The 27,447-nt window shown below is 36.8% G+C and overlaps 3 protein-coding genes across 6 annotated transcripts; all 3 read right to left on the bottom strand.

Moving 5' to 3' along the window:
• Positions 1–1,058: 1,058 nt before the first annotated feature.
• Positions 1,059–5,068, bottom strand: LOC132148582 (uncharacterized). 3 transcript variants are annotated; one of them, XR_009434940.1, is made up of 9 exons: positions 4,917–5,068; positions 3,838–3,915; positions 3,572–3,604; positions 3,362–3,460; positions 3,056–3,156; positions 1,973–2,967; positions 1,759–1,821; positions 1,599–1,664; positions 1,059–1,399 (listed from the first exon to the last, which is right to left on the bottom strand). XR_009434940.1 is itself a non-coding variant. In XM_059557276.1 (9 exons), exons 1-6 carry the CDS (start codon positions 5,031–5,033, stop codon positions 2,794–2,796), a joined length of 597 nt encoding a protein of 198 aa, XP_059413259.1. In that variant the 5' UTR covers positions 5,034–5,068; the 3' UTR covers positions 1,059–1,399; positions 1,599–1,664; positions 1,759–1,821; positions 1,973–2,793. The 3 variants fall into 3 exon arrangements, 1 of the variants encoding a protein (XP_059413259.1); XM_059557276.1 differs by having other exon boundaries at positions 1,973–2,962; XR_009434939.1 differs by having other exon boundaries at positions 3,056–3,460.
• Positions 5,069–6,164: 1,096 nt separating this feature from the next.
• LOC132149061 (mitochondrial Rho GTPase 1-A-like) lies at positions 6,165–19,139 on the bottom strand. Of its 2 annotated transcripts, none has more exons than XM_059557971.1 (19): positions 18,760–19,136; positions 17,464–17,522; positions 17,273–17,354; positions 15,613–15,656; positions 15,472–15,525; positions 15,160–15,212; positions 14,010–14,118; positions 13,105–13,206; positions 12,884–12,982; positions 12,601–12,709; positions 12,322–12,442; positions 12,063–12,147; positions 11,539–11,684; positions 11,332–11,432; positions 11,119–11,249; positions 10,959–11,042; positions 10,748–10,870; positions 9,786–9,988; positions 6,165–6,296 (listed from the first exon to the last, which is right to left on the bottom strand). In XM_059557971.1, the coding sequence occupies exons 1-19, from the start codon at positions 18,794–18,796 to the stop codon at positions 6,179–6,181; spliced, it is 1,860 nt and encodes a 619-aa protein (XP_059413954.1). In that variant the 5' UTR covers positions 18,797–19,136; the 3' UTR covers positions 6,165–6,178. The 2 variants fall into 2 exon arrangements, with proteins under 2 accessions (XP_059413954.1, XP_059413955.1); XM_059557972.1 differs by having other exon boundaries at positions 6,175–6,296; positions 15,613–15,653; positions 18,760–19,139.
• Positions 19,140–19,973: 834 nt separating this feature from the next.
• Positions 19,974–27,285, bottom strand: LOC132149063 (arf-GAP with dual PH domain-containing protein 2-like). The gene is made up of 12 exons (XM_059557975.1): positions 26,934–27,285; positions 26,242–26,372; positions 25,991–26,082; positions 25,439–25,521; positions 25,201–25,310; positions 24,790–24,939; positions 24,528–24,611; positions 23,758–23,820; positions 23,299–23,376; positions 22,933–23,161; positions 22,760–22,839; positions 19,974–21,300 (listed from the first exon to the last, which is right to left on the bottom strand). The coding sequence occupies exons 1-11, from the start codon at positions 27,019–27,021 to the stop codon at positions 22,811–22,813; spliced, it is 1,137 nt and encodes a 378-aa protein (XP_059413958.1). The 5' UTR covers positions 27,022–27,285; the 3' UTR covers positions 19,974–21,300; positions 22,760–22,810.
• Positions 27,286–27,447: the final 162 nt, after the last annotated feature.

Raw genomic sequence — 27,447 nt, 5'->3', positions numbered from 1 at the left:
GTCCTCTGGTTGAATTCCAATGTTTTTCTCACATATGTCATCATGTTTGCTGTAGAACCACTTTTTGTATACTTGTCCCAGTGTGTATGTATGTGTGTTGTGGAAGATGAGACCAAATCTTGGCTTCCTCAAAAATTTTGTTTTCATAAAGCAGTCGTGCAAGCTGTTGAGCAACAAATGCATCCTCATTGAAATGGGTGTAAGCTATTTTCAAAAGGTCAATGGCTTTCTCCACATCTTCTGCCACCCTGGCATGCGCTATTAAAGGAGAAAGCCCGTTGCTTTTTTTGGTGCATTTGATAAAAGATCTCTGACAAACTTTTAAAACTCATTGCTTCCAAATCTGTGGTCAAACAGCACTTTGTCCTGAAGCAGACTCATTGCTATTGCACTTTGGCTCTGATAACTGGAGAGCTGCTTCAAGATCTTCTTAGCTATCAAATGATGAATTATTCTGACAGAGGAGATGCTTGTCTCACTAGATTCTAGCTTTATGAAAAAAATACCTAGCATGCTCACTTAAGGAATTTTCAAATATTTGGTGTCAAACTTAATCAATCCATGTGGATGTTGGTGGTTTGGCTGTTTTATCAAATTTATCCAGGTGTATTCATAAACCTAGGAATGCCTTACAGTGGGAAACAGACAGGTATGAATTCTCAATGTGGCACAGATTTGTTCGACAGTGTCTGAAGAGAAGAATGGTAAATTTCCTTCAGCATGTTTTCAACAAAGCCTGTGATGTATGATTGTTCAAACTCTTCACTCATGAACACAAAAGTGGGTATCAACTCTGGTTTCTGCTGGCGATAGTTTGTGCGTAACTCCGACTGTGCATAACGGCAAAGTTTTGCACATCCTTTCTGGATCAAGAGACCTTGTACAACCTTTGACACAGGTAGACACCTATCCTGATGACTATTGAGCTAATGGACTTGAATTGTGGCATCTACATGACTCATTGGCATACAAATACCACTGATTTGTTCAAGAACCTCTAGTGAGCAAGACACTTGTGCAAGGCTTGATCATTTCTTATTGAAAATTCTATCCAAAGGTTAATTGGTTTGATTAAAATTTATTTTGAATTGTGACAGGACAAAAGACATTTTATTGACACTTCACTGTTTAGCTTAGATGATCGAGGACAGTTTGAAATTCCACAACAATCAGTCATTGTTCTACATAAGTGATGACCGTTTGGATGGAAAACGGATGTATGACAAGCAAAATTAAGGATTACGGCAACAACAAACATTTATCATCATCCCAGTCTTGCTCAAATTGACCCATCACGGAGGAGCAGGTTTGACCCAGGCAGCAGATTCACTGTCCAAACAGGCTATCATGTCACTCAGAAGACCACCACTCTCAGGCCTCTCACTACTGCTGTGAGATTCTGCAAAAAAAAAAAAAAACACAACCACTGGTTTGGTAAATACATTTCATTTTCAGGTACATAATATAGCAAATATGTTAAGATGACCTAGTTATTACCCCTGACACATAGAAATACCATATTCTTTATGCCATGCTCACAGGAGTCAACACCAATATTGTAGGAATGACCAGTCATCCTGTAATTTTCAAGATCTTACCAATTGTGTGTTCAGTCAATTTCCTAATCACAGGGTTTGGGAAATCATAGATGCTATCAGTCACTTCTGTAAATGGAGAACAATTTCAGCACACTGGGCTAAATATATGAACTTTTACAGTGTAAATCTATAATGAGAGTCGGCAGAGAATTAGGCCCACCATGTTCTCCCACATTGGTTGACCATTGGGAATGGGGAGTGTCATAAAGGGCTTCCTCAGCAACTGCAATTAATCATTAGAAATTATCATCAGTCATTTTTGGAACAGATTAGAGCAACATACAATAATTTTACCAATGAATCAGTATTATACAGTGGGCAAGGCAAACCTAAATGAAGACATTTGAACTAAAAAATAAAGTCATTATACACACGTTTTCGAGACGGTAAAACATCGTAGTCACAGTCCGTCAGTAAAAACTCCTTGGTACTTTGCTCCATTTCGTTGCCTGTGTGAAAACTGTCTTGTGTCTCATCAGCAACTGAGGACAAAAATTGTAAGAATGATTCTTGTAGGAATATACATCGATATCCATAAATGTATTTCAAATGTTCTTTTGCCTGGGAAGTTTCCCAGACACACGACTGACCATGATGTTTATCTGCTAAAAGGAATAACTGGTTCCCCCCAAAATGAAAAATCTGTCCTATTTAAGTCCTTCCAAACCCATAAGACTTTCATTCATCTTCAAAACACAAATAATATTTTACTAAAACCTTAAGAGATTTCAGTACCTCCATTTAAAGTCCATTAGACCAAAACTTTTGAGAAACACAGAGATTGTTATTGAACACTTATCAATATGACTGAATTGATTCGACACCACTGGATGAGAACCAAACATGAACTGAACTAAACGGGATGATGGCACTATTGTTTTATTGTTTTCTGTAGAACTGCTTTACAGCTGAATCACTTCCTGCAACATCGACACTATACTGAACTGAATCAATATTGAACTAACAACATTGCTGCCTATTCTATTGATCTGAACTGACTTGAGATAAATAATGACACTATTGTCTTTTAGAGCTGCTTTTAGCAGAAGCTGAACTGTCTCCATGGCTGAGTTGGAAATGACTATTTCCTGTTAATCTCTGTAAAGCTGTTTTGACGCAATCTGTAGGCTATTGTATGAAAATGGCGACTTGACCTGACAGTTCTGTTAATGGTATTACAGAAAACAATCAAAAGTCAACGGGAGGAAGAACTGGAGAAAGTCGCATCCCAAATGTGGGATGTACCAGTGAAGGACTTGAATGACTCTTGATCCGTGCTGTTCACTGAAGTGCTGCTGGTCTCATTATTTGATTCTTCACTCCGGCTAGAAGGAATTTCAGGGTTGTTATCTGGCACCAGCTCCCTAATCTCAATAACACACAAAACACATTCAGAGCATTATAAATCTCATACAAAAACAACCACTGATGAGAAGTGTCATAAAGAGCAGTGGTACCCATCGGTGATAGATCCAGATCTGTCTGGGCCATTATTGAGCAGCATGGCTTTCCACAGCTGGTCCATCCACTCCTGCCTGACATCAGCTGTATCTGCAGCCTGACAGTACAAAGTTCACAGATGTTTATGGATATAAAGTGAGTATTCATAATTCTTTCAGTCACAACGAGCACCATCCATGTTCCTTTTTTAAAACTACTACGTCCTACGCCCTGCCTTAATCTCAACAAAGTAACATTGTTCACAAGTGGTTGTTGGTAGACCACATCCTCAAACACAGATTACAGACACTCTCTTGACCAACGTGAAAACTCGCCAGCATTTTCTTCTTCCCATTTTTCATTGTGATCTCAAATAGATAGCGATTGTTCTCCGATCTGCTGACCTCCCGCACAGACTGAACCTGTTTAGCCATGTGAAGAGAACATTTAATTAACATGAGAAGCACTAATTTGGCCTTCTAATGACCAGTTTAGCAGCATCCACACAATGAAACATTACAAACCGACTTTACCTCATATATGTAATACTGGCCCCTGAGGTCTAACTGTTGGAGTTCAAGAGAAACAGAAATTAATCATAGCAACAAGAGCTTTTGGCCGAATAACATTCAATTTTATTTTTAATCTAAAGCAAGGGTCCTCAACAGATGGGCCAACATTTTTTAAATCTTAAACATTGCAGAAAAATTACAGTAATATCTTCAAGCAAACTATGGCATCAGAAGTCCACAATGCACCATACACATTTAAATATTAAATCAAACACTTGAATACTTACAGCACTCCCGTGTTTTTTAGTGTAGAAAAAAAGAGTTGTATTGTAAAGCCTGAACCAGTAAGTCACCCACCGAAGCCTCTGAGGAAAATACATTAAACCACTGAGCAAAGAGATTTCCTCAGGTGTATGTATATATTATGTAGTAATCAGTGTTGGGGGTAACTTGAGTTACGTAATCAGATTACTTTTTTTTTCAACTAACTTGTAAAGTAACGCATTACTTTTTAATTTATAATAAAATATCTTTATAATAAGAGTTACTTTTTCAAAAAATGAATGCCAGTTATTTTGTTTTACCATTTATTGACTGACAAGTCTCCTGTCCCCATATTGGGAGAAATCGCAAGTACAGAGGCGTTGTGTGTGCTGTGTGAACATGATGTAGTTCTAGACTAAATGTGAATGTGCATTAATTCATCCCACTCGCACAAAACTGATTTAGTATTAATCAAAATGAATTAAAACAGAATATGACAAAAACCTGCAATAATTAAATAACACACATGTATCTAATCCCATTTTATTAACTAATGTCTTTGCTGCTGACCAGTTCGAACATACTAATAAGCAAAAAAGACTTTAGATAAACTAACAATTGTGCTTCATTGTTGTTTTTTTTATTGCTGTGTTGAACAAGTGTTGACAAGTGTTCTACTGTACAGACGTGAATTTATTCATTACAGAGGTTTATTAATTAATTTTTTTTGATGTGAAAGGGCTTTACATTTTCTGTAAATAAAACTTCACATATTAAAAACAATCGAGCCTCGCTCACATTTAAAAAGTAACGCAACATTAATATAACACACTACTTTCCATTAAAAAGTGATGTAATTATTTACTATTTTAGAGAGTAATGCAATATTAGAATGCAATACTTTTAAAAGTAACTTTCCCCAACACTGATAATAATTGTATAAATTCTGCAATAAAAATTAGAAGAAGTATTCGGCAACAACTACTTTTAAAATCAAGTATTTGAAGCTTTTCAGCAACAACTGTTTTTGACACGGTCTAAAACTGAACGATTCCTGAAAATAAGACATGAAACACTAGCAATATGTACATTATGTTCATACCATTTTGTCTTTCCGTTTCTTCAGAAAGCCCTGGCAGAGCGGAGCCGGCACTACTCCTCTAGTCGACATGCTCATGCTCTTTCTATGCTGAAAGTGTTCATACTTTACAATAAACATAAATCAACATCATAACTTCCCCCTGAAACGGTCACATCCTCCCTTCTGATCTTTGTATAATAAAGAGATGCTGTTCTTTTTCAAATGCCAAAATGTGGGGGAGGTTCTTTTTAATTTTCTTAGCAGTTCTCAAATTACTTCTATTTATAATCGAATGATTTCCTCTTATTGCAAAGACTACAAAAGATGGACACACAAAAAAACCCCTATGAAGAATAATTGGAGTACAAACACAAGACAGATTTATTCACACCATTATTTATTGTAAATGTCTGAAAACCAACAGGTGCAACAATCCCATGGTTTTGAACAAGGAAACTGCATTGAAAGTTACATATGCATGAGATCTGAAACATTAGAACAAACATGACGTTGTCTCTACATGATTGTTAGTTGGGAAGAATTCATAGTCTTCTTTATAATGTAGCAAGCAGGTCCTTATTAGTCTGGTTTGGAAAAACCTCACTCATAAAAAAATGTCTGTCTTGTGCATAATCTTTATAAAGGCCATGGGTAGAAAAGAAAAGAAAAACAAACATAACTTAGTAAAATAAAAACCAAATATTGCATAAAAGAATCCATAGTTATATGCATGTTTCAAGCAATGCCAAAAAAGACAGAGATAAGGCTAATAAATTAAGATAGCTGAGACGTCCCAAGAGTTAAATGACCTTTACTTGTGAGAAATGGCTTTGTTTCAGTGCTTCTCTAACAAGCACAAGTGTATCTCTGTGTGATACAGTTCAAATATGGTTTGTTCACTATCTAGAGACGATCTTAGAGAGTCCAATAAGATATATACATAGTGTTCAGTCACCTATCAGTAAACCCTCAAGCTCCGCTGTCTCTTTTCAATAGAGGTCACACCAATTAATACTGACCTGAGGAAAACATCAGTGTGCATGAACAAAAACCTCTTGTGGGAACAGCAGAGGACGCGATTACTGTAGATGTCCTGATCCACCACATGGCTGATGAGGCGAGTTCCTATAACACTTGGTTCGGGAAAGGCAGTTTTGAATATAAAAAATGTAACTATTACTAGGAATCTTCTCTCCTAAATGAAACAAGGATGGAATGAGGGGATCATGGGTTTAGTAGTTTCTCAGAGGGCCAGTGTCGCTGTAACATGCCGGATGCACTGATCACCGCTGCTTGAGGAGAGCTTTGTACATGGCGAAGCCAAGAACAGCAAACACTGTGGCACCGACACTCGCCCTCAGCCAAAACGTAGAGCTTTTCAGGTCAGCTTGGGTCATGTGTCTGTAAGAGAGCAAAAGTGAGAGGAGACGTTTGTTAATAAAACATGAGTACTCATAAGGTTTGTGAGATGACCAACAACAAATGTCTAAATGCAACTAGTGCTAGAAAAAAATATTTTCAATTAACATCCTTAAATCACCAATTATATACCATTATATACAAATACATCATTATTTGAAAGCACAAATTCTCTCTCAAATTCTCATTTTCATGATACAAAAATTACAATAGAGTAAAATTCATTAATGATGTAAATCAATAATGATACATTACAAATATGCAACGGTCAATAATGATGCATTGTTAAAACTAAAGTATGCTTCATTGCTTTCAAAACCACAAAAATAATGTAATATTGAATCATTTTTGTTTCACAGGCAAAATCTTTACACTGACAGACAATTATGAGCATATAATAGTGTTAATACTTAATACAAAATGTGTTTTGTTTTGCCTAATGGACATCCCTTGATATACACAGACAAAGAAGCTGCTGGAATGGGGAAAGAGGCAGCATGGGAAAGCATGAGAGAGCCAGCTAATGTTTTCAGAGTTCAGAGCAAAGTTGTGTGTGTGTTTAAAACCTATGAAAATATGTAGCTGAAAAAAAGCCCGTCATCAAAGCAATGAAGATGGCATTCTCAAAGCAACAAATAAGTTCATATTGAGCAATCGCCACAGATCAGATCAGGCAATGGCAGACACTTTAAGGATGTGGTGAGAAAAAATAAACGTAAAGAAGAAATTAATTTCATTTAACCACCTCAATGAAAACCAGTCAAGGAGAATCCTCCTTTGACCGTAAAGTCTCCATTTAAATTGGCACCTTGCACTCCAGTAAGCTGGGCCTTTACCGGTTACACAAAGACACAAACGTGTCGACAGACGACTCCATGTAGACAGAGTCCTCTGCAAAGCTGACTGCATGAACCTGGAGGCTGAGGCTGGACTCCTCATCAACCAGTAGAAACGTGCACACACCTTGTATAAACGGTCTCAACTTTATGCACACAGCATGGCAGTTCAACAACCACAAACCTGACAGGACCACCCCAGTGTACCCCACTGCTCACCACAAGCTGTAAACATACACACTCCAGCTTCTTAATGACAAATGGCAGCTTTGACAAACACAAAAAAAGAAAAAGTGAACTATTTGCTTTTTCTTTATATATGATTACTGGTTATTTGGTGGTTTTAAAGTACGAAATACTATCCATCAAAGCACCAAACAATAATGGGAAGAGAAGCTTTTGTTTTAGATGAAACACTATATTAGCAGCAACAGGTTGGACATGTTAGTCATTCAAATACAGGCACAATCCAAAACCAACCAGGACTTTAGAGGTCACATCACTGCATATGACCAGTCAGTCCTAAAAAAAAAAACGCTTTCTAAACGATTGCTGAGAAACACGAGATGGTTAGAGAGGAACAGACAGGGAGACTGCTAACAAGATGTAAAGAGATGCAAAGCAAAGACGAAAAAGGCGAACCAAACAAATGAAAAGGAACACCAATGAAGGGACTAGGGATGGGAACTGAAAACCGGTTCTTATTCAGAACCGGTTTTGTTCTTTGAATGAACCGGAACCGTGAGCAATTTCTAAGTTTCGGTTCCGAAAACGGTTCTGGTGCAACACGTGACCAAGCGCTGTGAGCAGCCTTGCGTCGGTGTTCTGAATATTCGGCTTTTCCCTTAAAGGATGTCACGAACCGAATAACAGACACGCCTCCCTGCCTCTTTAATTACTGAGCACATTGATTCCAATGACGCGAATCCACAAACTCGTTGCGCTGTCCCGTCTTTAATTGCTGAACACATTGTTTCCCACGAATGTATGTGCACTCGCGCCTTTGATAACTGCCCATCGTTTTGTCTGACTGTACATGTCACAGCAGCGCGCTGCACCTGCCGCCACTAAATGACATTATATTTGTCCCATATTGTCATTAATATACATACAGGCTTCAACATGGACCACTAAATAAATAGACTGCTATTGTTATGCAAGTATGAGGGTTAGATTATTTAGTGTACAGGTCATTTCAAGAGTGATAAACAAAGTGTTAGAAAATATTTTAAATGCACTTTAAATGTTTAAAAATGTGGAAACCACTCATTGCATCACACCATCTCCTGACTGCATTATTATTTGTAAAATAGGGACTTTATGGAGAGTGTGTATACATGTTTAAGTTTAACCATTTATATTTCATTAATTAAGGGAAATTAAGTGTCTCAGCCCTCAAGGGACTATTTGGCCAACAAGCTTATTCCTGCTTGAAAAGCAAAACGTTATTGATAGTATAAAAAACATCAACTTTGAATCACATGCTAATTGATGGACTAGCATTACTCAACATTACTTACTACCTTCCAGCAACGCTACATTCAGTGAAGGTAAAGAAGTAAAAAACATAGTTCATTTAAATTAAACCAGAAGCCGAACCAGAAAATTTCTAAAAATACCCCCATCCCATCTGTACAGTTTACAGATGAAGATCTGTACACTGTAATATATGTTGCATTTTGACATTGCCAACCTTTAAATTAAGTTGACAGTAAGTAATAAACAGTATTGAGCATTGAGTAGTTGAGTATTGTGCATTTCTCCTTACCACTATTTCTTAATAATTGTTTAATGATTTTAATGAAACCGGAATCAGAACCGGAACCGGAAAATTTCGAACGATTCCCAACCCTAGAAGGGACAGAACAAAAATGCACGCCAGAATAATTTATATATATTATATTATATTATATATATATATAAAAAGGTTTAACAAAATTACGTGCACCATGAGAATGAATGAGATGAAAAACCAAGGGGTGTAAGGAAGGCACATGCTTTAAAAAAATATATGATATGAAATAAAAGTCTGCACTAACATGATTGGTCACTTAGCCTTTTCTATGTGAATAAGAAAAAGGAAATCATTCAACTTACACCTATGCATTCTTCTGGCGTTACATTTTATAAGCAGTAAGAAAGATCAGAAGATCTAACAAATCTAAGAGATCAACTGCTCAGAAAGACTCGGGAAGATATGCAACCAAAAAGTAAGTGCTCATATGAACCAAGTGGCCACATTTGTGACTAAAGCAAGGATGAGTCAAATCAGTTACCATTTAAACTTAAGTTCTCATACACCGCCTTAGGAAAGAACTGCTACCAAGCTTACCACCAGCCTCTGCAGAACAAATGAAACCAGAAATGGTTATGCACTATATTAAAAGACCTCAGATTAAATGACACTCGAATGTCTCTGAAGCCGAACCAATGAAAGATCAGCTTTTCAAGATACTGCATTAAAAGCATACTGTAGCTAGCTGCTACTATGATACATAACAGCTTTAGAAGCACAAAAGGAGACAATAAGCTGACAAAGCCAAAGAGGGAGAGTCCGAGGTGCAAGTCATGACCTAACAGGAGTAGCAGAGAGTGGGGCAGCTGGCTCGGTTTAAAGAAGGAGCTGTGTACTCACGGATACATGGCCATAGTGGTGAGTTTGGTATAGATGTCTTTGCTGGGTGCTTCGTCTGTGTTGCAGGTGAACAGCTGTGGAGGGTGAAGCTTGTGTTTCCGACAGAAATCCAGCGGGGACAGACTGTAGTACTGACGGGCTTCATGCAGGTCGGACTTGGCAGCAATAATCACACAGGGAGTCTTGCTGTCCAAGAAGTGTTTCTGTAAAAAAAAAAAAAAAAAAAAAAAGAATGTTAAACCCATAACCCATATAAATGTAATAGCACATGTGGGGTTATGTTTTGTTTTTATTGAGCTTAAAAAGATCCCAAACAAATTCACATTTTTTTTTTCTGTTCATTAGTGACTGTTGAGCCATTGAGCTTTAACTGATTCACAATAAACTGACAAACAAGCAAACAAAGCTTTTGCGATAACATCTAAGAGAACCAAGGTTATTGCTGAACAATCAATGGATAGTTTTTGCTGAACTTTTTTTGGACAATAAAGGGGGGGGGGGGTTACTCAGCAACAATGCATTAAATTGATAAATGACAGTAAAGACATTTACAATGTTAAAAAAAGATTTCTATTTCAAATAAATGCTGTTCTTTTGAACGTTCTATTAAATTAAAGACAAAAAATATATTTATCAGATTTTCCACAAACATATCAGGCAGCACAACTGTTTTCAACATTCATAAGAGTGTTTTACATTTAATCTTTCTTGTGCAGCAAATCAGATTATTAGAATGATTTCTGAAGGATCATGTGACACTGAAGACTGGAGAAATGATGCTGAAAATTCAGTAAAAAAAATTTCAAGTGTCATTAAATAAAGAACAAATAACTGCATAACCAGGACAAGTAGCCGAGAGTATATTCTACATGCTAAACTAGAGCTCCAAGATAGTATCAAACTGACTAATATATATATATATATATATATATATATATATATATATATATATATATGCTGACCTTGTAGACTTTAGCGCAGTATTCAAAAGACCGTGGGTTACTGATGTCATACACCAAGCAAACAACATCACAAGCCAGATCAGCCTCAGAAAGGAACTCAAAGTCCGGCAGCACCTCGTGCAGCTGAGAAAGAGAGAGAAAACCAATCAGCACTGGCCAGACATGAAGAGGACTATACGTTAATGGACAAAGCAACAGAACTTCAGCTTACAAGCAGATATTTCTCTTGTCCATAAACATAAGTGGTGCTGATGGCATAGTAAGACTTGCGGTCTTCTCTTATCCTCTTCTGACGCTGCAATATGATAAAGGAGAGTCAAATTCAGTCAAATTCAAAACACTAGATGCTCCTGTGAGGCATTTGGACTCACCGCAAGGTTCCTGCCTAGGAAAGCCTGCAGAAAGCCACTTTTACCGCTGTCTCGCGCCCCTAGGACATTACAGCGGAAAACACCACGCTGGGTCTGTTTCTTCTGCAGGTCGATGCGCTTATTCCTTGTGACTGCACAGGAAAGGACACATTAATGAATTATAAATCAGCCTTATGAATGAACAACTTAAGCTATATACTAAAACACTCTTACCTGTGATAGCGACTGCCTGTGACTCCTGTTCTTGTATAATAGAGTAACCAAGATAACCCAGGTACTCTAAACATCGCTGTACATCTAGGTACGTTGTTAGCCTGAGATTGAAATAAATTATGTTCAAGTCATTCATTCAAACGAACACAACTATCAAAAAGTCCATCTATATCCATTTTCAAGGCCTGTAGGATGGCGTCCACTCACGTCCACTGGGAAAGGTAGCCTTGGTAAGTGATCCAGCCCTGCTCATTGGTGCAGACCGTGTTGTTGACATCAGGACCCCAGGGCATGTAGGGAAAGACCTTGAACAAATCCTTCAGCTCATCTGGAGACAGAGCACAGTCTCGATCCTAATACACAGACAATTCAGGGAGAAAAAAAAAGAAGAAGCATAGATTAATTCAATAAGGCATTCTTACAGGTAAATTCTTGTGTTAATTAACATTTTTTTTTAGCTTTTCATACATGGCTATCTTTCATTTTTGCACCATGCCCCGCTATTTTTTCTTAAGCCAACTTTTAAAAATGCCTGTAAATGGCCCCTGACAAGTCCTCCTACAAGAAGGTGTCATAAAACACACCCTTGCATTAAGAAAATAAACTAAAAGCCAGTTTGTTATAAATACAATGGGTTCAATCGTCTTCATGCATGCTCTGTCTGAGGTTAGATAACCATCCTTAAGAACTGCAGCTGTTTGGGAAACTCAATTGTACTTGGCTGAGCTCACTTTGTCATACTTGTCAAAGACGCTCTGGAGGAAGAGGTAGGCATTGTGGTTCAGCTCTGTAGTGCAGTCTGGATGTATTTTGAACCTAGAAAAACAAACAGGTTAGAATTTCTTCTGAACTAATTAAAAAAAACCACAATTTGAATGGGTGTTTCTCTTTGCCAAACAGATCTACAAAAAAATGATCCAACCAGAGATGAGCTATTGATGTCACATGATCCATGTAAAGTAGTATTACTGGCTCTGGAGTGGGACTCACAGTGGAAACAGGTATTCCTGGGTCAGCTCCAGGTCGTCATCATAACCAAACCTCCTGAGAACAGTCCATGTGGTCTCATGCCTTCCTCTCTGAATAAAAAGTGTATGAAGGAACAGGAAACCTAGAGAACAGAGAACATCAGACACAACAGAACCTGATAAATCAAGGAATATGAGGAATTCACATTTGTGTGTGTATATATATATATATATATATATATATATATATATATATACATACATACACACACACACACACTTGTCTTCCTACGCCGCTCACCCTTCAGTGTGAGGCCACTGTCTTTTACCCCATCCGACATATTTTTCCGCACAACATTCTTCACGTCCTCCAGGGCTTGAGGTGCCAGGGGTATGTTAAAACAAGTTCTCTGCAAGGCAAAATCAACAACCATCAACAAAGTCGCTTGAGAAAATATGACGCTCTCATTCAGGTGCAGTTTGTGCAGCTGTGTGTGTAAGCAACCTCTCCTGTCATTTGTTTAAGGAAGTATTAAACTACCACAGCGATTTGAGCACAAAGCGCTGAAGAAAACTGATCTCACCTGGAAGAAATTAAGCTCATTATCGTTTAGAATGCCATCGTTGTCCAGGTCTGATATTGTAAAAATGCGAGTAAGTGCTTTGATGCAAGAAGGCTTCATCTGGAGAACAAACAGAAACTCATTACTACAAAATACATCACTGATCAATTTTGATGTTCTTCTTTGTAATATAAAGTGGTCAGATTAACAGGCCCAGCAGTCCCACTGAAGTTATATTTGACCTCTTTCTCTTCTGGAGAGTACAGCGGTCCTGTCGGGTGTAGAACAGCCTTCTGGGCGTAGTAGAACAACTCAGAGATATTCTTCAGGTTTTTGGCTGAACACTGAGAAGGAATAAAGTCATTATATAAGAAAAGAACATCATGGTTTACTGTATGTCTTCCATATATATATATAAAAAAATCAGAGAAAATTATTATTTATTATTTCTATTTCTTTTCCTCTACTTATAAACACTTTTGATTTAAAAACGTTTAATAATTTTAATGAATTTAGAAATAAATTGTAAACACTAAATAATTGTTTTGGTAATTTGTTGTTTTGGTGTCAGACAGGGTTTTTTTTTAAAAGAGAAGGGATCACGTAAAATTTTATATAAAACGGAATTTATATAAAACTCGCATTTTAAGCCTGATATAGAAGAACATGCCTAAAATATCACAATAAAATATTTACATACTTTTCGTTTACATTGCAAAGCCATTCAGATTCATTTTGTTTGACATGTACTTTCTTTTTCCCCCACCAAAAAATAAAATAAAAAAGATGATCTGAAATCAAACAAATAGGGGCAGACCTGCACCTTCTAAGAGATACCTTACAAAAAAATAACCTTGATACATAGTCATTCAAATCAAGTAAAGTTTAATGTGCTCAGGAATAAATGACTGATTTAATTTGCATTCACTGGACTCTCAGTGTAAGAGCTCTGTCTTTCCTTTGAGACTGAAACCAATGCCTCTAGTAAAGCAGGAATGAGCGACGGTCACATGACCCAACAGGTGATGTCACTCTCCTCCATAACACTACTGCGCCTCTGCACACACTCAGTCTCGCTGAGGCATGTACAGCACGCCGTCACCTACATTTAGATCAGAAGCACACTGTGAGTGAGTGTGTCGCTCACCTCCACACAAGTCTCAATCTCAGAGTACTGGTTCATGATGGGCAGGATGGTCTCCATGCTGCTGTGCTCCACCAGGTCAGATTTATTCCCCACCAGGATCAATGGCACTCTGTGACGAGACAACAGGATTAAAAGATTTAATAGCTTCAGACACAATACTTGAATCATGTGTGTAATTTCCCTGTGCCATTGCGCAATCACAAAACAACAACAACAAACAAGAGAAATGACATCAGTGTTGCTCAGGAAATCAGCCTAAGAATGACTTCCTTATAGAAGCCTCTGGATATTAAATCAGATAATAGAAAGCATTTTACCAGTATTACATTATAAGTAATTGTTTCTATATAATTATCCAAATATAAATAATTTTATGTTTTTTATAGACTATATTTTTTAAAGTAGAAGGGCTGTCTTCATGGCAAGAACAAAGCAAATAAAAGTAAAGAAATAAATGAAAAACTGAAGTTTATGTATAGTATGCAGTGAGTACATGGAAACATTGTTAGTGATTATTGATATTTGCTGAACTGACCCTAACAAACCGTTATTCACATTTATTTAGGAGATGTTTAACCAATATTGCATAGTTATATTATCAGACCTCGACAATAAGAATAGCCCAAATGGCACGGGGCCAGTGTGAGAGACACTCATGACAAAACTGATGATTCTGTTGTATTTAATTGTGCTATTGCTGGTCATTTATTCTTTATACTATTATTATTATTTTAATATTCTTTCATGACTGACTGTTGGCTTGTCTTAAATAATGTTTGTCATATATATATATATATATATATATATATATATAAAGTTTTTTTTTTTTTTTTACGCCATGTCAGCAGATAAATTCATAATGAAAACAGAATACATAAAAGTCATACACTTAACAAAAGGCTATGTAAGACATTTAAGTTTAATCAAATAATGCTTGAAATTTATATTAGTTAGACTAGCATTTTTTGCTGCAGCATCAAAATTGAAATTTGAACCACTGGGCCAGTAGAAGAAATCCTCAGCACTGAGCCCTGTTTATGTAAATATAATTAAGCAAAAATACAGTGCATCTTATTTTTGTTGTACATGACATCTCAACACTACTTCAAGAGACCCGAGGTCTCCAAGAACCTGGCAGGACGCCACACACCTGCTGTCCTTATCTGTTCTTTCACTGATGAGGGGAATCCAATGACTCGTCACCTACAGAAAACCAATATGAGAAGAGATAAAAACAAAAGAAAACTCAGAAGTTATATAGCAAGGCATGTATTTTGATCGGTAGCCACAGAAAGGAGATTGCATTTTAGTTTTTTGGCAATATGAGGAGAGACAGCAAAAGCAAACTTAAAATTACATTACAAAAAAAACTATACAGAAAGGCATGTATTTTAATCGGTAGCTACAGAAGGGAGGTTGCATTTTTGTTTGTTTTTTTGGCATGCAATAAAACAAGACTTACCTTTTCAATTGATTTCTTGTTGTTTACTGAATATACAATGCATATAACATTGGCCTGTGTGGAGAGAGAAAACATTAGGGAGGTGAATAAAACCATAAAATAAAACGAAATTGTGTAAACCGAGACTAAATTCAGCCCCACCTTTGATATTTCTTGGTAAAGCTGCTCATCGGACTGTTCTGCTTCTTTGGGATCAACAATATGAAAGGAGAGATTAAAACACAGAGGAATAACCACTTTAGGAAAGGGTTGTGGCTAGGGCTGTGCGATTAATCGAAATTAATCTAAATTTGAGACGTTGCGATTTGCTAATCACAAAAGGCTGCGATGTGGACGCGATATTACTCTGTTCCAGAGCAGAAGCATGACTGCCAGCCTTGAGTGACAGTCTTACTAACCAATAGATTGAGAGCACCTCCGTTCTCCCCAATCAGGTCTGCTCTAGCCAACTGTGTAAATGCCACCATAAAAAAAACAAAAGCAAAAAAACAGAAAGCAGGAGAGAAGCAGAGTGGAATTATGGCATCTACAGTGTCAGATCAATAGTTAGGCAAATTAAAACTAAAGAAAACCGTTATGTAACTTTAGCTTTGAAAAGACAGACAAAGACTAAAAAAGATAATTTGCAAGAGCTGAGTCACAATGCATATCAAGAGCATCCCTTATTGCATGTTCGCTATTCCCAATTCAGAAGATCGCACACACAGCCTGTGTCTCTGAATGTCTCTCATACTCGCCCCTCTCTTCCCTAGGCGGCGCGAATCCCACGTCACGGATGAGCCGTTCACACTTGCCGCACACACGCAGCCCGTTTCATAACGCTCGGTTATATTCGCCTAACCCTAACCCTAAATTGACTAAAGAAATACAGTTCTTTATTTATATATAAAAAAATATATCTTTCCAGTGAAATTCAGTAATTCTGTAAAAGTAGTTATACCATTATAATCTTGTCTGCTTAGAAAAAATAAATAAAAAATTGGGGTTCAGTGCCTTGCTTAAGGGCTCCTCAGTCGTGGTATTGCCGGCCCAAGACTCGAACCCGCAACCCTAGGGGTTAGGAGTCAAACTCTCGAACCACTAGGCCACGACTTCCTCTATATTATATTATATTATATATATATATATATATATATATATATATATATACATATATATAAAAAAGAAAAACGTTATGTAACTTTATCTTTGAAAAGACAAGACAACGAACAAAAAAAGATCATTTGCATATACATACATACATATATATATATATACACATATATATATATATATATATATATACATACACACATGTACATACACATATACATATATATATACACACATATACATATATATATATACACACATATATATACACACACATATATATACATGTACATATATATACACACATGTACATATATATGTACATGTATATATATGTATATGTGTATATATATGCATGTATCTATATATATATATATATATATATATATATATATATATATATATATATATATATATATATATATATATAGAATCCCTCCCAAAACACAATTTAGTGGATTTCAGGATTATAATGGGAATTGTATTGGTTTTAATGTAAACTAAAATGGTGTCTATTTGATGGATTCTATTGGTGGAATGTACTATGGCAGATGGCAACCAATAGAACAACAGTTCCTATATTCCTATTGGAATAATGCCAAAAACAAAAAGGAATTTTCATATCGCACAGCCCTAGTTGTGGCAATGACACAAGAACAGCAATGCAGGCTATATGAGTCTCATCATACAGAGATACGTGTATCTGTACCTGAATAGTCCACTATATGAGTGGGCACTCTTTCAGGTGTGACATCAGCTGGAATAGTGATCTCTTCAGCTCTGAGGGGAACCTTTCATGAGAAACACAATACTAATGCAATGCATCTGCCATTTGGACAAGTATTAAATTGACTTGAATTGTTTCTTTTGAACTGGAGTCATTTCAGTGCATGACTGTACCTCATCAGGGAACTCCTCACTGACGAGTGACATGATCAGGGAGGTCTTCCCCACTTTGGCTGTGAAGAAGAATAATTCCACAATGACCACTGTGTTCTAGATCTATTAATAGCACCAAATGATTAACAGGTTTAAGTGCCTTTATAAAAGGGTGGTTCACACATTTTAAGTTGTTTCATTTCAATACCAACCATGCAGCTTTTATGACCTCATATTAAAAGACTACTTATAAAAAAATATATATCATGTCATACAATATAAAAATGGACTAGCAAACAGTAAAAAGTTGTTGTTTTTCTAACATGTACACAAAAATCTTTGTTGAACACACACAAAGCTTATGAACGGGTTCTGATCAGTGTTATTTTCATATCAATGAGAGAAGCTATTACAGCTTTTATAAAAAAAAAATTCCATTTTCATTTTAAAGTAATTCTGTTGTGCGTTTATTTTTCTTTTTTTAAATGTTTCTACAATTTTTATTAGTTTTAATTACTTTAGGACTTTAAATGAGAACGAGAAACACAGCCTTGTCAACTTCCTAAAAAAAATAGTTTTATTTTATTATTAATATTTTTTTTTAAGTTAACATTTATTTTATCTTGAGTTTCAGCTGATAACAATAATCCTGGTTCAGATATTTTCAAATATAAAAGTGATCAGTATGTTATACTCTGAATGTTCCCATCTAAATCTAAACACTTGCACGATGTTAAAATAACAATAATAATAATAATAAATAAATATATAAAAAATAAGGTTAAGAGCAATATTAAATGACCAGACTGAGCAGGTGTCTGAAGTTGATTGGCATTGGTGAGCAGTACGTTTACATGGACACGTACTATTCTGGCTGACCTTTCTAAACTTTGGCAGCTCTGTAAGTCTGGAGGAAACTCTTATAAATAACCCTGATAAACATGGGTGAAAGTAACTAAAACTAACTACAAATATATTAAAGGATGACGCTCCCGTGTGTAACATCAGCCTGCCGATCGGTCAAATATGTTCAAAAACTGCAGTTCTGTCGGTAGTTTGACAAAATACACGTGCATGTATATAAAGGATGTTTTTAATTACTGAAGTCAATTTGGACAACATTTAAAACTTACACCAGTGCATAATACCTTATTTCTAGCTTTAATATCTCATACGGCTGAATAAAAATGTTTGTTAAAATATGTGTTCAACAGTGAACAGCAGCGCACACTGACTAGAGATATGCAAATCAATTCAGTAACAGCAGCCTGTAAGTTAATTGACACTAAAATAATTGAACTGAATTGATTCACTTACGTTCTCCGACAAGTAATATCCTCACGTCCTTTCTCATTGTTGCAACTCTAATGTGATCAAAATAAAAACCGAGCCAGTACTTTGTGGTGGATCATTGATCCCGCGGTTATGTGTAAAAGCGCAGGCCTCTGTAGGGCAAACCAGACGGATCAACTTCTGTCTGAACAAAACCTCTGCTCACAGCGCTTTAACACACTGAAGTGATTCATGCCATCGAGACCAAGCGATTCCGCGGATATGAAGGATGGTTGCTTTCTTCAGATTCCCTTCATGACATTTCTGGATTCACATTTCAAGCTGACGCCAGAAACGACTGACCTACAATAACCGGTAACGACGGAACGCGGTTACGGACAATCTCGGCTCTCCTGGAGCTGGCATGTTCTGTTTACCGTTGTGATGTTATACCGCCTCCTGTAGGACTGGAGAGGAAACACGTGTTAACCCTGTAACACCGGGCTGCAAGAATAGTACCTAATTCAGAGATATAAGGATTACCCACAGTGGCGGGTAATGGGTCACTTGTGCTTTTAGGGGGCACACTTTAAAAAAATAAAAATAAAAATTATATATATATATATTATCTTAACCAAGTTTCAGTAGCCTATGATTCATTCAGTAATTTTGCACAATGTCATGTATCACTGCAATCTCTAGATGTAAGCTATAGCAATTTAAACTTGAATGTTTCATCATGTAACATGTTTCATCTATCTGACAAATAATTATGTATTGTAGTGTCAGGGGCGACACACAGCAGCCACGATAGCACTGTATAACCTGCGTGTAATTTCATATGACTTGGCACTTTAATATATATTACAGAATTATGCAATAAGAAATAAAACCATTTTATAACAGTGTTTTTTTTATTAAAGTATATTTTACAAAACATTCAGGCAAACTAATGAAAACAAGACAAATATTAAACTCATGAAGAAGTTTACGTTGTTAAAGCCTACAAATTAACTCCGCAATGTAATTACATACTTGACAGAAACAGAAATGTGTCACCAATAAATTTTTATTTTTTTTTTTAAATTCCCAAACGTGTTAAGTATATCATGAAATATCTTGATTCTAAAATATGTGTAAGTAAATGCATTTTGCACCTTAAAAGACAAATTAATTAATTAATCCGTCTTTTTACTAAGGACCAGATATGGATGTCATTCCATAAAATATTTTTTTGACTGATTTTGTATTTAATTACGATTAAAGTCTCAACTTCAAATAGATATTCTTTATAAAAGTTAAGAGTCAACCATGGCCTCCTAAAACAGCTTGTTCTAACACACCCTCACATATCTATGTCACAATGTGGGAAGATTTGCATTACACCGCCCAAATATTCATGCAAAGAAAGGCGGCGTAATTTTTATTCTCACTGTTGCCGCCACCACCATGTCCCCACTGGATGCAACAAATGCCTCATTTGCTTTGTCTTGTCGTGTTGGGACACAGGCATCACAGTATGTTAAGGGGCATAACATTTCTGTCACACGCTTGAGATGTTCAGCCAATCACAACACACTGGATATCTGGCCAATCAGAGCACACCTCACTTTTCAGAGCGATGAGCTTTGTAAAAATCAACGTGTTTCAGAAGGCGGTGCATAGAGAAGAAACAATAATGTACAGTATGTGGAAAATAATGTGTTTTTTAACCTTGAACTGCATAAACACATTGCATTACACCAAATACACAAAATAATGTTCTTTTTAGCAACATCATATGACCCCTTTAAGATGGTCTCCCAGCCTGCCAAACTTCATTATTGTCTAATAATATAATATAGCAATATGAACATAATGCTAAAGTTATCAGTCAGTGAAGAAAATTATGTGCACCATGCTAGCAACAAAAAGAACAACAGAAGATATGTGTATCGCAAACTATTGATGGAATATGTGATTTGAAAATAAATTTTAATATAAACTAATCTGAAGAATTGTGACCATCAAAAGTAGTCAGCTTTGTTCAGTCGTCCATTATGATTATTATTCAGAAAAAAAAAACTGGCCAAATGTCAGTTTATGAAACCCCGGTGTTCTATGATTAGCATTTTCATCACACATTTCATGAAATGTCATTTGCATGTCTCCATTTCTGTACAACCACAATCTTTTCTATTTGGTCTATTAGTTTCTATTTGGTCTTTGAGCTCCTGCATGTGGATTCACAGTTACAGGTAAATCTAATTCCGTTCTCACTAAGACGAGATTCTCGTCTTGCTCAGGGCCTGTTTCAGGATCTCTACTTGTATCAAGAGCCCAGATCTTATCCAACTTCAGACGTAGTCATATTCTTTGTGCTCCTTAGAGAGCTCAACCAGTCAGTCTATCCTCATCTGACCTCCTGCAGTCTCCTAAGATTGGTTTCACATCCCAAAATGCACCAAGTGAGAATTTTTTTAAACTGCTTGTTAGAAACAATGCCCCCAAAAAATCACATTCTTCCACAGTTGCCTTTGAGTGAATCAGGTCTGGGACTCAAATGTTTTAACCCTTGATTTACCTCAAATGTCAGGGTTCATTTGAGGTAAATGAATCGTTTGAAAAACTGGTTCTGGCTTATCTGAAGGACATCACTGGACCCTTACTAGACCCCCTGCAGTTTGCGTACCGAGCAAACAGGTCCGTGGATGATGCAATCAACATGGCATTGCACTTCATCCTGCAACATCTGGACAAAACAGGGACTTATGTGAGGATCCTGTTTGTGGACTTTAGTTCGGCTTTCAACACCATCATCCCAACAACCCTCCAGACCAAACTGACCCAGCTCTCTGTTCCTAGCTCTATCTGTCAGTGGATCACCAGCTTTCTGACAGATAGGCAACAGTTAGTGAGACTGGGGAAATTCATGTCAAACAGCTGCTCCACCAACACTGGTGCCCCTCAGGGATGTGTTCTCTCCCCTCTGCTCTTCTCCCTGTACACCAACGACTGCACCTCTAAAGACCCCTCTGTCAAGCTCCTGAAGTTTGCAGACGACACTACAGTCATCGGCCTCATCCAGGACGGTGACGAGTCTGCTTACAGACAGGAGGTTGAGCAGCTGGCTGTCTGGTGCAGTCTTAACAACCTGGAGCTGAACACGCTCAAAACAGTGGAGATGACTGTGGACTTTAGGAGAAACCCCCCTGCACTTTCCCCACTCACCATCATGAACAGCACTGTGACTGCAGTGGAGTCATTCAGATTCCTGGGAACCACCATCTCTCAGGACCTGAAGTGGGACAATCACATTGGCTCCATTGTGAAAAAAGCCCAACAAAGGTTGTACTTCCTTCGCCAGCTGAGGAAGTTTAACCTGCCACAGGAGCTGCTGAAACAGTTCTACTCAGCCGTCATTGAGTCAGTCCTGTGTACTTCAATTACTGTCTGGTTTGGTTCAGCTACAAAATCAGATATCAGAAGACTACAGAGAACTGTTCGGACTGCTGAAAGGATTATTGGTGCTCCCCTGCCCACCCTCCAAGAACTGTACACATCCAGAGTGAGGAAAAGGACTCAGAAAATCACTCTGGATCCCTCACATCCAAGTCACCCCATCTTTGAACTTTTGCCATCTGGCCGGCGCCTCAGAGCCGCAAATACAAGAACAGCAAGGCACAAGAATAGTTTCTTCCCCCAGGCAATCTACCTCATGAACAGTTAAATGTTTCCCACTTAAACTTATGCAAAAATGTGCAATATCCTTATATTTATTTGTTACCCCTCCATCCTAGAACATTCCTGCATCTCACTCAATCCTATTCCATTATCATTTATAGCACAATTGTTTATACACTTATTTATTTGCCAATTTGTAAATCTCCTGTAAATTGTTTTTTTTTTTTTTTTTTTTTTTTTTTTTTTTTTTTTTTTTTTTTTTTTTTTTTTTGTCTGTGTGTTGTTGTCTCTGTTTACTGGAAGCTTATGTCACTAAAACAAATTCCTTGTATGCGCAAGCATACTTGGCAATAAAGCTCTTTCTGATTCTGATTCTGATTGAAATAGATTTAGTGACAGAGTCTGAGCTTATTGTCCCATCCAGTCTAGGTCTTCACCTCCGTCTACGAATATTGGCTTCAGCTGAAAAGGAAACAAGAGTGTTATTTTGTAACACCTCATATATGTTTTGTAATATTTTATTCACACATCTGATTAATAGTGTTATAATCTTACTGGTGTAATCTTGCGGTATCATGGGTTTGGAGATGACAGTTTTCAGGGCCTCCACCCACTCTCTCCGATCACGCTCCTGCTCGCACATGAAGACGAACTGCCGATCTGGCGTCTCCACAATTACCCCACACTTCCATTTGTTGCCTCTCGTCCCTTTAGGGACACACTCTCTCACTGAATATCCTTGATTCTCTGGGCCAATGAAAACTACCCCAAGTTCAATGGCATCCTTTAGGACAAAAAGAAAAGAAAATTCACACTACACCCTCGACAATTTCATGTAGCAGAAATGCTTTAAAATTCATAAGACACTGATGTGTTTCAAGTCTTGCTGACACAGTAAGAAAGTAAAAAGGTCATTCATACCAGATGTGTTTTAAAATAGAGTAGTTTTCTGTCCAGGGAATCCAAAATAAACCATCTTTTCTTGAATGGCTCTCGCTGCTGTTCAACATACACAAACTTGTGTTTGTTTTTATATCAAATCACTTTTAAATTCATTTCAAAATTTAAACATCGGTCACATAAGTGGTAGTACAATTTCTTTTTTATAAATTATAGTTACAGTAGAATAGCATATGCAGAACTATAGATATATGTTGGAAATATATATATTTTTTTAAATGGTCACATTGGTGTGACTTGAAATGGTGTACAGGTGTAAAGAGGTGTGTAAGGGGTGTTCTATAAGAATAACCTGATTTATTCTTAAATGCTTGTGCGGTTTAAGAGCAAACACAAACACCTTGCTACACTGGAAAATCTAGATTTTAAAATATGCAAAGAATCAACACAGAGAGAAGCATCTGGGGAAAAAACTCTTACCAGTGGGCCAGTCTTCTCCATGTAACCCTCTTTTAAATAGTTTCTGGTTATCCACGGTATCAGCTTAAGACAAAATTGGTAAAAGAGTTGATAATCAAGATAATGAATGCATTGTTAATCAAAGAAAAAAGAGCTTTGGTTATTTTAGATTAAATTTCAATCATATTTCTAGCAGTAATCTTCTGTGTTTACATATTTATAATTATTCTTATTTTTATATCATCATAATTTTATACCATTTTATTTGTGACACACAATAAACCACAAAGTGAAACTCTTGTGTAATGCTAACACTATACAGAGCTGATCCATATGAACATGTAGCACAAACGTCATAGACCAAAATTAAGTTCATATCTACTGTGAGATATATTGAGAGTGAATTAAACTAGTGAATTACAAGACACATAGAGCGTTCTGTTAGCTGACCAACTAAAAAAAAAAACACATTTCTTTTATAGGGGTGCAGCAATTCACAAAAAAAACAAAACCACATTTCTGTGTCTGGTTAACATTGTGGTGTAGGGTGTTTGACGATCATTCATGTTGTGAAATGGAAGAAAAGACGGTTTTAGGAAGTAAAAATCACATGGAAAAGTGGAAACTTGCAGGCAGTATTTCCCTTTTATCTGGCAATGTTAACACAATTACATCAGGAGAAAACTACACATTTATAAGATATTCATAAGATATGTAAAGAAAATCGAAAGCACTGAGGTGGCACATTGTACTCCAGGGAGTCTAAAATCTAGTTTACAAAATGTACTTACATCTTCATCGCTAGCTGTAGGAAAGGCTGTTTTCAGGTAGGCATGGCGAATAGCTCTAATGGCATTAAACCAATTGACAATCTCCTAAAATGAAGAAAATACAGAGCAAATACTATTTAGTGGTCAAGCTGCCTTTGAAACGGGTTCAACCTGAGGAGGAAAAACAAAAAGGACAAAAAAAAAAAAAAAAGTTGAAATCTGCACTACAGTTGCACATTCCTTGGGAATAAAGCAGGAAAAAGACAATATTCCAGAGGTTTACCTGTCCATTTTTGTGGTAAACAAAAAGGTTTCTGGTGTGATTATCCACACAGTAGGTGATCTGAAGGCCATGAGCGTGTCCAATCTTCTCAGGCTGGAAGGTTGCATTCAGGTCTCTCACAGAAATAGTAGCCTTCGGTCCCTTAGATTTCTTAAAAGCACAGATATTGTTTAAAGAATAGCTCATTTGTGCACCTAATACATCATTAGATTCTATTATTTTTCAAAGTTAAAATATTTAAAAACACGACTAGAATCGTGTTGATTAATGCATACTATTAGCACTGATGGACTTAAATGTCATGTTGTTATTCGCAGTCTGAACTGCATTTTACAACAAATGCCTTCAGTAAAATATAATATTTATTTCTTGATGATGTGCAAACGTCATTGCTCAACAAAAAGTTCTCACATCCTCCTTGTAGTATTTGAGGGTAAAATCGTGCACTGAAAGAACAAACTTCCTCTCGAGAAACTGTCCGTTATCCTTTCCTTTCTTCCACAGCATGCCCTCATAGACACCTAGAGCAAGGCAAACTATTTTGTTGAAAGATTCATGTTTTCATCATTAATATTAGCAGAGATGAAACAGAATAAACCTTTAAAGTACAAAGGTTAAAAGAAAACCTCTGGGAACAGAAATGGATTACCTGCTGTGTAAGGTCTTTCTGAATTTTTCTCTGTAAACTCCGTTCTTTCGTATTTGGCTCGAATCCATTGTTCTCTGAGGACCCTATACAATGTACACAGAACGCATTTTGTTAAATTACATACATTATAGTCTGAACGTCCACTTAATGTTTTATAATAACAAAGCAGATTGTACTAGTTTAGCTGAATATGACCATATATTAAACAAATGCAAGTACAATGCAGTATATTTACAATCAAAAGTACAGTTGACAGAATCAAAAGGCTGGACTTCATTACCAGAAACCCCTTTTAGATGAATCAGTAGTTCCTCTTACTGTGACCATCAATAGTACAAGTTTTTTTTTTCTTCTGCCGTTAAGATGTTCGCTTGATCAGCTATATATATATATATTACATACATACACACACACATATATATACATATATTTAAACATCCCAAAACAGAGATCTGTTCCATGATGATAAATGATTAAGTATGAGATTCAGTTTTTAATTAATGTATACTTTAGCTTGTCTCTTCAGTCAGCAGAAGAGGTTGAACTACTTACTCGCAATCATCTGGTTGGGGCTGATAATAAAAGACTGGGACAAATTTCTCATAGAAGTTTTTGGCAGCACGGTTTCCATTGGACTTCATGAACTTCTCATCCAAAAATGCATTGAAAGGAAACGCAACAGTGTTAGGGTTCACATTCGTGACTTACTGTAACCACTAGATTCTGAAAATTAAAACAGTGACCATACACAAACTAACATGCAATAACAAATATCTTATCCTTTGAGTTTTAAGTTTACAAACCTGCACAAGCTCATCATCCCAGAAGTCTAAGCGTATAGACTTGATACGACTAACTGAAGGAAGATTGCGATGAGTTCCAGAACAGTTTAGACACACAAATATCCCCAGTGTGTAGGAAGCCCAATCTGGATCTTCACATAACAAGAGTCAAACAAACACACAAACATTTAAATAACCCAGTTCCCCCAATCAGGGAAAAACAAGACATATCATTGTCAAGTCATTTTAGGTAAAATCATGAAAATAAGGTTTTTTACAAACACATCTTTTTTTTTTTTTTATCATCAGCTAGAAAATGAATATTTTGATATTAATCTCCATACAATGTTAGAAAAGTTAAATGTTACAAATCTCTAGCTACAATTATAGCTCTGTAAAATTATAGAAGTCAGAAATGCATGGAAAAATGGAAATGCATGGTTTAAAATGCGTGCAAGCTCTGCTAAACCTTCTTTGACAAACATTACAAAATACATTTCAGCTATTTTCATAACAAATGGCAGTTTTACCGAGACCATAGTAACAGTGATCGAACCATGACAATGAGGAGCGGTTTACTCATGGCTACTAGGAATACCTACAGAACTGTAACTTTAAACTGTGATAAACAGGGTGTCAGGATGTTAATTCATTGAATTGGAAAGCTGTGAGTTCAGCAGTTTAAAGTGGCTGTAACGTTACTCGGTTCTTACCTGCAGCTCCACAGTCAGCACAGCAGCAATTCTGTGACAGCTTCGCCAACTCTAGAAGTATCTTTTTGTTCTTTTCCCTATTTGCCATAGGCGAAACGCTTTTAAAAACATATAGGCAGTAGTTTTAGCTCTGTTGTATCATTTTACGCGTGGTTAGTCGAGTCGGGCGCGGTTTCAGTTTCCGCTGACGCTCATTCAGTGACCGACCGCGTAGCGCTGCGCTCGCGACAGATTCGAAACTCAATGCGCTCGTGCGCGGTAAAAAGCTGCGGCTGGACAACAAGCGAAGTCTTCCGCAAGCATTGAATTAAAAAAAAACCTTCGTGTTCACTTCCTGGAGAAAACAAACCTAAAATGTAAATGATCACTTTAGCATCAGTTACTCCATAAGTAGGAGCAACACCAACTCATTGTGGACAGTTAATACGATTAAAACATCAAATGTGATATTACACTTGTACCCAACAAACCATGAGATTATCAAGACTGACTAGGTGCAAACAGCCACATATTT

Source organism: Carassius carassius, chromosome 9 (assembly GCF_963082965.1).
Source record: "Carassius carassius chromosome 9, fCarCar2.1, whole genome shotgun sequence".
In the NCBI taxonomy this organism is placed as follows: domain Eukaryota; kingdom Metazoa; phylum Chordata; class Actinopteri; order Cypriniformes; family Cyprinidae; genus Carassius; species Carassius carassius.
The sequence above is the reverse complement of the archived record's forward strand: the minus strand, read 5'-3'. Positions and strand labels throughout refer to the sequence as shown.